At 40.1% G+C, this 11,350-nt stretch overlaps 1 protein-coding gene across 2 annotated transcripts; it reads left to right on the top strand.

The window, feature by feature from the left end:
- Positions 1–2,338: 2,338 nt before the first annotated feature.
- dut (deoxyuridine triphosphatase) lies at positions 2,339–10,962 on the top strand. Of its 2 annotated transcripts, XM_010891298.3 has the most exons (7): positions 2,339–2,490; positions 2,964–3,123; positions 6,027–6,118; positions 7,182–7,226; positions 7,391–7,465; positions 8,031–8,101; positions 9,884–10,962. In XM_010891298.3, exons 1-7 carry the CDS (start codon positions 2,340–2,342, stop codon positions 9,938–9,940), a joined length of 651 nt encoding a protein of 216 aa, XP_010889600.2. In that variant the 5' UTR covers position 2,339; the 3' UTR covers positions 9,941–10,962. The 2 variants fall into 2 exon arrangements, with proteins under 2 accessions (XP_010889600.2, XP_010889601.2); XM_010891299.5 differs by lacking the exon at positions 2,339–2,490 and having other exon boundaries at positions 2,517–3,123.
- Positions 10,963–11,350: the final 388 nt, after the last annotated feature.

The following is an 11,350-nucleotide window of genomic DNA, read 5'->3' as shown; positions in this document are numbered from 1 at the left end:
GATGCGAGCTTTGACTGGAAACCAGTGCTATGTGCAGAAGACCAAGATAATTGGGGGGAAATTACTCATGTTTAATGACAGAAGCCGGGAGCTTGACCATAAGTTGCAGTCACTGCTTCTTGCATGAAGGAAGGTTGTAAACTACTAAGGTTTTAAAGCATGAACCTGCAGAAGCGAGTCACTGCTTTGACGTTGGCAGAAAACTACAGGGTGTTGTCCAGGATCATATCTAACAGTCTTGTAGGGGGACACTGTGGAGTTCTAATCCACGATGGAAAGGTCTTGAAGGGTCGGCTCTGTTTTGTAGAGGTTGAACTTGAGATAGTTGGACAACATCCAAGCTGAGACATATGACAGGCATTGAGATGTGTTTGGTCAACTGTGGGTCAGATGGGGGAAGGGGAGGAGAGGTTTGATATGGGAATAAACAGAGCCAAGTGACTTGGTGAAAAGACAAGAGGAGAGGACTGGGCACTGTATCGAAAACATAAAATAGTTCTATGACAATGAAAACAGAGAAAGTTAGCTTTTGCAGTGCACACAACCTGTTACAAAGAGGAGAGCAGATGAGTACTACCTTGACTCCTGACTGGTTACTGTCAATACGATCATTCAGAGAGAGAGGTGACGGGAGAGTTGGTCAGAGACGGCACTCTCAAGAGTTTTGGTTGCAAAAGAAAGGATGGATAATGGTCTGAAATTGGGGGGTAAATGTATTGGCTTCTTGTTGAGGGGAGTAACTGGCAACCTTGAAGAAAGAGGTGACACTGCTAGTGGTTAGAGATAAGGGAAGTGAGGTCTTCAAAGAAGGAGGAGATGTGGTCCAGTTGGCAAATTGTTGATCATTAATCTGGAGGGAAAGGGGAAAAGTGTTCAAAGAGTGGGTTAGTTCTGTGTGAGTGATATGGGGGGGGGGGGGGGGTTAAGGAGAAATGTTTGACAATATTCCTGACAAAATACTGTACACAATATTGTTTATTGTACATATACAGTAATAGAGTTCCTGACAAATGTATGTATTCCTACATGTGGCCATTTATTATATGGCTGTGAACAATGTTTGACTGTAAAGAGGAGGAAAGGATGGGGAAGAGGTGGAGGATTAAGAGGGGAAGAGAAGGTTTCCTAGGGTTGAAGGCAGAGGCGTCACATTTAGATTGATGAGAAAGCGTATATTGCTTCAACAGCATATTAACACTTTGATTTAAATACTGCATAATACTTTGTATGGACATATGCTCCACATATGTAGCTATGCACTACTAGTTGAATATATTGGGAAATAATGAAAAAGTGCTTTGACATGCACACCATATACTATCTTAGCGTGCACACACACATTCTGTGATTAAAAATCTATTCCACAGGGCAGAAAATGTTCTGAAGTAAAAAAAACTATTTTATTTCAATATGAAAATGCTTGATTTATTCAGAGTTTCAATCATTTGTCTTTTATAAGTCATTGTGATATTTAACTGTAATATGTGGTCATCATTAATAAATGTATTCAAAAGGAGGTTATTCTTATGTCTACCTTATAATTTGTGTCCATCCAGGCAGTCAGATGCATGCATGTATTATTTTAAAAGACAATGGGTTTGTTACAATATTATCCAATTTATAAACACAAGAAATAATGCAGAATAACAATAGAATAAACTAATCATTATGTTCAGTCTATGGTAACTAGCAGACTACAGTTATTACAAAAAAAATTATAGCTAAATATGTTTTATTAAACGGGGATTACACAAAGCAACTTTCACCCACTTATAGTTATTATTATGGTTTAAAAGTGACGTAAGTTCAAGCAGCATTGCAGGTACAAAATCAAGTACATGATTTTGACATTACCCATGCGAGTACTGTCTAATGCTATTTTGACTCGCCCTTTAATTGGGTGCACAATCTTTAGCCTTTTCTGTACACAACAATATCTAATACACAATGTGACAAATCCCTTATTGTGGCCTGCTATTTACAGACATATGGAAAAAGATAAGGCACTAATGTTTGTTCAAACTCTTCACAGTTCCATTCTGAACGTGTCATTGACTAAGCTGATAACACTTTCATGAGAACACATTCTTTAGTTTTGGCTGTTAAGTCCTTATTAGTATGCTGTCAATGCCGTTTAGTACATCCAGAATGCAATTATTTTCCTCAAAAGTATAATAACAAAATTCCAATATTTATTTGCATTATCTTTTTGAAATGTGCAATGTTTCTAATGTTTTTTAAATGCATTATCTTGCTTTTAATTCTGGACTTGTATTTTGAAGGCGAAGGCTTCTTGCAGCTAGCTTCTTATATGTGTGTTTAGAGACCAATGGATAGTTATGTACTGTAGCTTTAACAAGATGGAGCGCTGTCTTATGAAGCATAGGCAGTGGTTCTGTTCGTCGTTTATGCCTTTACTAATTACACAGAGGGCATTTTATCTGCATTCTCTCACCTTAGCCGACAAGAGAAAAGGATCCAATAATGCAGGTAGTCACAATGTAGATTATAGTTACATTGCTTTTCCGACAGTAATGTCTCAGTTAGCTAGCAGCTAACATGAACTGAGCTTCTTAACGTCGTTTTCTGGCAGTTGTTCTATTATGGTTAGTGATAACACGGGATTAGTCGTTTAACGTGTACAACAGCTAATTCATTGTACTCTTATCAAATGTATAGCTTGTACTGTAGTCGTTCAGAAATGGATGCGCTAACTAGCCAATTCAAATGACGTATGTCACTCAGTTATTTAAATGAAAAGGCGGAGTTTTGCGATGTCGTCGGGGTTAAAACGTCATTACAAAACATTTGGCGCGAAGGCATACATACTAGTCAAACTAAATTAAGCGGCAGCAATTCTTCAGATTTTAATTATTTATCACATTTTAGCAAAATTATCTACCTAGATATCTTAAAGTAACTCAAAGGACTTGCCACAAACTTTGTAAAAATGCCTTGCTCAGAAGTGACAAATGCTGCAGCAGTTTCTCCACTGAAGAGGACAAAGGGAGATGTGGAAAAAGACAATTGGAAGACCCCAGTACTGAAGTTCGCAAAACTGTCTGAACATGCCACCGCTCCTACGCGGGGCTCTGCTAAAGCTGCAGGCTACGACATGTACAGGTCAGTGAGTCCAGACCCGCTAGACACATTTTACTGGCTTGTTTCATTTTCTTGATTAATAGTTTAACTAATTTACGTTTAACTGCTAGAATGCATAGGCAGTTAATCATCATGTTTGTGGCTGTACAGATCTATTTACATTTCGGTTTAGGTACTTTCTAGTTAGTTGGGTTTTGAGTTTGATATTCATTGATTGAACAGGATAATTTTACCCTGCTAGTTACATCCCCCATGGTTACCAGATTTTGACAGTTAGTCGCCCAATCACCTCCACCAAAAACGCCCGAATGTTTTTTTTTATTTTTTTTATACAACCCTATCTGTAAATCGACCCCCTTAAGACAATTTTTTCTTACACACTATAATTCAAAATGGCTCAAATGCGCGGGAAACTCCCCAACTGGCAATGCTGAAAACTGCAACCATTGAAGGGTTTTCCTATTAATAGTATTATTATTATTATTATTATTATTATTATGTTCTCCTTCTATGGTGTTTTTTGGCGGTTGGCACGCGGTGTTAATGTTATTACCGTCATTCACTGTGCCGGAGTGTGGACCAGAGAGCAAAGCAAGTTACGTGATCTAAATCAATTGAAAACCTTACCCACACTAAACCACGTACCTTTTACTAAACTGACACCACTAAAATACCTAATCCACGCATTTATACTGCACGTCCCTATGAAGTTATCAACGCCCGTACTAGTAGTCGCGCATCCGCTCAGACTAAATGCATTTCCTTAAAACTGCCTGAACGCGGCAATGAATGTCAGCTTGCCAGGTCCTATTTGAGACGTGGTGCGCTGCATTCCCACTTCTTTTCAGAAGCATTCTATCCCACGTGGGTCGTTGAAGGATTAACGAGGGGAGATTTACTGTAATTTACTAAGAACAGTCTTGTTTTCCCATTTTGTCAGGTTAGTAATCCTCAGTGTCTTCAGTCACTTTATACCTGTGTATGAAGAAAACGTCCAAGGCAGTGCACAGAAAACGGGCATCAAGCATTTCAAACCACTTCAGTAAAAAAAAAGAGAGAAATCCCTCCCTAGCTAGCCAGTAACTAAACCAGACCGGTTTGTGAAGTCTAGATCCTCTGACATGAGCTGGTTGCTAAAGTGGTTAGTTGTTGACATTCTGGACTTCCATTTTGTTGTCAGGATTCACTCTGCTTGCAGTGGGCTGTGCACAGCAGCAGTTTGACTCTGAAGTCTTCAGCTTTACATTAATGCAAATGTCACGGCAACGGCAGGTAGCTGATTTTGTGATACAGCTTCTTACTAACAGTAGTTGCCTTGCTTATGTGGAAGATATAACTTAGTGTATTTCCTACACTAATTAGCTCTTTCATATAAAACTATAGGGATTGTACTATGCCCCGTTAAGTCGTCAGCTTTGCTAATGTTACTGTGACCAAGCAAGTCATGCTGTCTTTCGTCAAACTTCCTAAATACTGATCATTGGTGCACAAAAATTGTTGTAAAACGTTGCAACTATGACTTGCTTATTGAACAAAATTTAGCTACAGAGTTTGTACAGATTGTTTGAGTTTGTCATCCAGTTGTGTACTGTCACCTGTTTAGTGCAATATGTTACTACATGCCCAAAAGGTGGTATTAGCTAAATACACTGCTCAAATCAATTAAGGGGGAAACATAATCATCGCAGTATAACAAGTCAGTTAAATTTCAGGGATATCAGTCTGTCAGTCTGTCCAGTAAGTGATTGCAAATCAATGTCACCTGTTTTGGTGCAAATGAGTGACAACCGGTGCACAGGAGAGGCAACAGCAGGACAACCCCCAAAAAGGGAATGGTTTTGCAGGTGGTGGTCACAGACAATTGCTCTCTCCTTATCCTTCCTGACTGATTCGTCTCTTTTTTTTTTTTTGAGTTTTGCTAGTGTCCTTGTCACTACTGGTAGCATGAGGCGGTACCTGCAGCCCATTCAGGTTGCACGGGTAGTCCAGCTCCTCCAGGATGGCACATCCATACATGCCGTCGCAGGGATTGCTGTGTCTCCCAGTACAGTCTCAAGAGCATGGAGGAGATACCAGGAGACAGGCTGATACATGAGAGCTGGACAGGGTCATAGGAGGGCATCAACCCAGCAGCAGGACTGGTATCTGCTCCTTCCTGTGAGGAGGAGCACTGCCAGAGCCCTACTAAATGACCTCCAGCAGGCTACTGGTGGGCATGTTTCTGACCAAACTGTCAGAAACAGTCTCCATGAGGGTGAAATGAGGGCCCGACGTCCTCTAATGGGACCTGTGCTCACAGCCCAGCACCGTGCAGCTGGATTGGCATTCGCCAGAGAACACCAGAATTGTTAGGACCGCCATTGGCACCCCGTTCTCTTCACAGAGAGCAGGTTCACACTGAGTGCATGTTACAAACATGAAATAGTCTGGAGACGCCGTGGTGAACATTATGCTGCCTGCAACATCATCCAGCCTGATCCAGGTCTGGGAGGAGATCCCCCAGGACACCATCCACCATCTCATCAGGAGCATGCCCAGACGTTGTCAGGAGTGCATACAGGCACGTGGGGGCCATACACACTACTGAGTTACTTTATGAGTTGCTGTGATGAAATTCACGAGTTGGAACAGCCTGTGATTTTAATAGTTTACTTTGATTTTCAGTGTGAGTTTGAATCCAGCCTTCAATCGGTTGGTGATTTTGGTTTCCATTGAACGTTGTTACATTTTGTTCTCAACCAATTAATATTCCGTAAAGATTTTGATCTTAAATATATTTAGTTCATTGAGACCCGGTCTGTGATTTAAGTGTTCCCTTAATATTTTTGAGCAGTGAATTTAGCATTTTGTATATTCTATTATGAATCCAATTTCTACCAACCCAATTTGGTGCACATCTTTAATGTCCTTTTTTCCCCTGGCAGTGCCTATGACTACAGTATTGGGCCTATGGACAAGGCCATTGTGAAGACTGACATACAGATTGCGGTTCCCTCAGGCTACTATGGCCGAGTAGGTGAGTCGGGAAACGGCACAATTATTTTATTGTAAGGCCAACTGGGTAGTAGAGCAGCAGTGCCGGATGGCGTCACGCCTAGGAAAAAAGACCATCCTCATGTTTGAGAGGGCTCCCATGACCGATGGGAGACCTCCGTTGACCCCCTAACGGAGCGGATGTTCAAGAGGTTTGTTCTACAGGCCGTGGCCATGTGAAGACGGTCTAGCCATGTGTAGGAGTAATGCACCCAGAAATGTTAACGTCCCGTGGGGCTTTGTATTACACCCAAAGCCCTGCGATTAGGATCTCTCCAGGTGGCATCATATGTAACCCAAGTGTGAGCCCACCCTTCAGACTGGGAGGTTAAATGGTTCATGAGGACGTCGCTGTGACAAAACGTTTCTTTTTTCATACGTGAAACAACTCTTATCTATTTGATCGCATTAGTGGGGGGAGACCATTATAACCAGATGATGCTGCATTTGCGCTTGCTTGTCCCTGAAGGAGAGCGTGCATAGTGAGACAGTCCAACAATTCAAGCGACTTATTAACTTTTACAGATTGTAGAAATTCATTGTTATTCCCCTATAAACACCATTGTTCAGTTGTACTTGTATTTCACTTGCCATATAGTTACAACAATGCATTTTTGCCTTTCGGCTTCTGGCAACATCAGTTCAATGTAGTTTGACCTCAGAATGCCAGCTGCTGGACTGAGTCAGGTTGGGAACCGCTGTTTTTCTGTATGGCCGTCTTGTTGATTTCCTGCTTATTTCTTTTTTATTTCAATATGATCATTTTATAAAAGTGGTTTAAAGCATCATACAATTTACTTGAAAAACATTGGGAATACTTACGGGAACATTTATTTAAAAAATGTAACATAACTGCACTTTACAGAGACCTGTGCAGTGTGACCGGTGAAATAAACGTTCTATTTCCGTTGCCCAAATGTACTCACATTTGGCATAAAAAAAATGGTCAGTGTGTCATTTCATTGAGCCACTCTTCACCCCTCTCCTACTAATCTTCTGAGAATTTAGAAGTAGTAAGTCATATCTTGTATTTTTCTGGTTTACAGCACCACGTTCGGGCCTAGCTGCAAAACACTTCATCGATGTTGGGGGTGAGTTTAATTTTGACGTTCACAAACATTTGTTTGGGTTAATAGAACTACAAGCTAATTCCCAGTATCCAATGTCTCATGAGTGTATCCTGTCCTAACCAGAGGCTAAAAAATAGCCTAGCTGTTGTGTCCTGTCATAACCAGAGTATGTCGTGTTCCCCTAGCTGGAGTAGTGGATGAGGACTACAGAGGCAATGTGGGAGTAGTTTTGTTCAACTTCAGCAAGGAATCCTTTGAAGGTAAGCTTCCAACACATGGATACATTTCTTTCTGCGTTTAACACCTTTACTGACTCTACAGTAAAAACAGTAAAAACCCACCGTTTAGGGTAACTGTACTGTGCTTCTTCCACCATTTAAGGGATCTCTGATTGGTACATGCTGTTGATGGATCCATTATTGTATTTTCTAAACTGGGTGCTTTGAATCCTGAGTGCTCATTGGCTGATAGCAGTGGTATATAAGACTATACCATGGGTATGACATCACTTATTATTGTAATGGCATTTGTAACTGGTTTATAATGCAATATACCACGGCTAAGCTGTGTCCAGTATACACCATCAGTGCCCCAACAATTCTACAGTGATGGTTATGTAAAACTGAAACCTGTACCAGGTGTCCAAATCCTTTCCTCTGCCCAACATTTTAATCTTACAAACCTGATTTAATTAGTCAACTAATTATGAAGCCTGTGGGTGATTGAATTAGGTGTGCCAGTTTAAGGTTTAAAAGTTTGGGGAAACTTTGACCTGTAGAATTGTTTTTATTATTCTAATGAATGTTTCTTTTTTTTAAATTCTAGTAAAAAAGGGTGACCGTGTGGCTCAGCTAGTCTGTGAGAGGATCTGCTACCCAGATCTACAGGAGCTAGAGGTATGTTGGAGATGGAGAAAAATCTGGACACTGACACAATTTTCATTGTGTCCGTTTTTTGTCTCTGTACCACAATGGATTTCACATGAAACAACTGAGATGCAATTGAAGTGTAGACTATAATTCAGAGGGTTGATCAAAAATATTGTATGAAATGTTTATGAATTGCAGCCATTTTCATACACAGTTCCCTTATTTCAGGAGCTCAAATGTAGTTGTACAAATTAACCAAATCTTAAATAAAATGTCCACTTTAAATTATTTTGTCAAGAATCATTTGCAGGCAATGACTGCTTGAAGTCTGGACCACATGGACATCACCAAACGCTGGGTTTCCTCCTTTGTGATGCTTTGCCAGGCCTTTACTGCAGCTGTCTTCAGTTGTTGTTTGTTCGTTTTGTCTTCACCAAGTGAAATGCATGCTCAGTAGTGTTGCAATTCGGGGATTGAATATTACATTTTGCCTAAAACTCCTGGGTTGCTTTCACATGTTTGTTTTGGGTCATTGTTCATTTGTAAATTGAAGCGCCGTCCAATCAGCTTTGCTGAATATGAGCCAACAATCTATCCTCCTTAAACTTCAGAATTCATCCGGCTGCTTCAGTCTTGTCACATCAATAAACACTAGTGACCCAGTGCCATTTGAAGCCATGCATGCCCATGCCATCACACTGCCTCCACCATGTTTTACAGATGATGTGGTATGCTTCAGATCATGAGCCATTCCAAGCCTTCTCCATACTTTTCTTTGCATCATTCTGGTACAGGTTGATCTTGAGTTTCATCTGTCCAAAGAATGCTGTTCCAGAACTGGGCTGGGTTTAATCTGGCCTTTCTATTCTTGAGGCTTATGAATGGTTTACACCTTGTGGTGAACCCTCTCTATTTGCTCTTGTAAAGTCTTCTCTTCATGGTGGACTTGGATAATGATATGCCTACCTCCTGGAGTGTTCTTCACTTGGCTGGATGTTATGAAGGGGTTTTTCTTTACCATGAAAAGGATCCTACAGTCATCCACCACTGTTGTCTTCTGTGGACGTCCAGGCCTTTTTGTGTTGCAGAACTCACCAGTGTATTCTAATTTTTTTTTTCTCAGATTGTACCAAACTGTTGATTTGGTCACTCCTAATGTTCCTGCTATCTCTGCATTTTTTGCAGCCTAAGGATAGCCTGTTTCACTTGCATTGAGAGCTCATTTGACTGCATGTTGTGGGTTCACAGCACCAGCTTTGAAATGCTGGAATCAACTCCAGACCTTTTACCTGCTTAATAGATGAAATAACAAAGGAATAGCCCACACCTGTTCATGAAACTATTTGAGTACATTTTCCAATTACTTTTGGTTCCTTGAAAAAGAGGCGGCTACATATTAAAGTGCTGTGATTCCTAAACCCTTCCTCCAATTTGGATGTGAATACCCTCAAATTAAAGCTGAGAAACTGTACTTTTGAGCCCACATTCATTATTTAACTGTAACTTGGTAAACAGCCAAAATAACTGTTTTTCTGGACCTAACTGTGTACACACAAAATCCAGACTTAGTGGATGAATGAACACTGAACACAGCTTTACATTTAATTCCACACATGAACCTAGATGTCAAATAGAGTGGTTTGTCAATTCATTTAATCTTGAGACTTGATAATGATAATGATCCATAAGGCTGGCAGGTTCCTCTCCACTAATTATGTCTAGTCCTAAACCTATTTCATTTTTAAGACTTTCTTTGACTTTATGTAGTTCAGTAGGATTTGTAATTGTCTTCTCTCCATTGTTTTTCAGACTCTAGATGAAACAGAGCGTGGGACTGGAGGATTTGGCTCCACTGGAAGGAACTGATACTTTAACATCACAAACCAGCCTATTCATTTTATTCCATCACATTTTATGAAATTGTGTAATGATGAAATTGTTTAATAAAGATTGTTTTTCTACCTTTGATTCATATGTGCATCATCACCATGGCAACGTTAACAAAGCCAATTAAATATCTCTTAACTTTCCAAAGAATGTGACAATTTTCACATTTACATGGGGACAGTAACATTGGTAACACGGTTTGAATCACACTGGAACCATGTAATATATGGAAATACTGGTTATGCACACATCTTTTGATGACAATGTTTGCAAAACATATTTTGATGAGCCTGTACCCCAGATGTCCACAAAGTGGTGCTGTTGGGCAATATTTGTATTTCTGTTCACGGTTCGATATGGGTTTTCCCTTTGTTTGGGGACTTTGCAAAGTCCAGTTTATTTGTTCAGTACACATGACCAGTGAGTTAATTTGACAATTGGAAAAAGAGCTACTGCGATGGCTGAATTGAGCCCTCTGTTTAATTCCTGCCTGATATATGCATTTACTTTTGAGTACCTTGATATTTTCCCATTCAAGTTGGTTCAGTTGGAATTTACATGTATCAATGATTTGATTAGTTGATTATTCATCTCTCACCTCCCCGAGTCAATGTTAGAAACACTTTGCTGTGATTACACAGGCAAGTGATTCTTGGGTTCTATGCTTTACACACCAACATTAAAAAAAATGTCAGACTGTCAGGTTTTTGAGGATCATGGCTTGACATTTAAGTCATGCCATGGTTTTTATAAAATTTAGGTCAAAGTGAACCTGGTCACGCTGGAACATTCACTGTATCCTTGGTAAATGACTCCAGTGTAGTTTTTGCCTTGTTATCGTCCCACTGGAAGGTGAGTTCCTCTCCTGGTAGTGTAAAGCAGGTTCTTGTGCTTGGCTGTATTCTGTTTTTATGTCAAATAAACTCCAGTCTTTGCTGATGTCATACTCAAGGCATGATGCAGCTCCCACAATAGTGGAAAATAAATCGACCATTACTTTATGATGTGTTGTGTTGGATGTCTCTAACAAGATTTGGCATTTAGGATTTTAGCTTTTTAATCCTTCCTAATTTTTGCACTGTTTTGTTTGAAATAGGGATGTTTTGGAATATGAGTAATTCTGCTGGTTTGTATGAAATCATTGTGTAGTCACTGCCATTTCTGGTCGTTCCATCCTTTGCTTTCTTCTGTAACCGCAATTTCGCTTGCTGTTTTAAAATCACAAATAACCTTATAGCAACGTACCCAAGATGTCTGTCCGATAATTGAGTTTGACTATGTGTCTAGCTGTATTATCAAAGCATCCACAGCAGCATTGGTGGACGGGAGCTCTGTAATCATTTAAAAACTTTGTGAATCCCGGTTATTTCGCTCCATGATTCAATATAT

Source organism: Esox lucius, chromosome 2 (genome assembly GCF_011004845.1).
Source record: "Esox lucius isolate fEsoLuc1 chromosome 2, fEsoLuc1.pri, whole genome shotgun sequence".
Classification (NCBI taxonomy): domain Eukaryota; kingdom Metazoa; phylum Chordata; class Actinopteri; order Esociformes; family Esocidae; genus Esox; species Esox lucius.
This window is presented reverse-complemented; position numbering and strand designations above follow the sequence as displayed.

Coding starts and splice junctions, on each gene's coding strand:
- dut (XM_010891298.3), top strand. CDS start 2,340: ATGTACTGTAGCTTTAACAAGATGGAGCGCTGTCTTATGAAGCATAGG. Junction 2,491..2,963: donor AAAAGGATCCAATAATGCAG/GTAGTCACAATG, acceptor TGCCTTGCTCAG/AAGTGACAAATGCTGCAGCA. Junction 7,466..8,030: donor CAGCAAGGAATCCTTTGAAG/GTAAGCTTCCAA, acceptor TTTAAATTCTAG/TAAAAAAGGGTGACCGTGTG.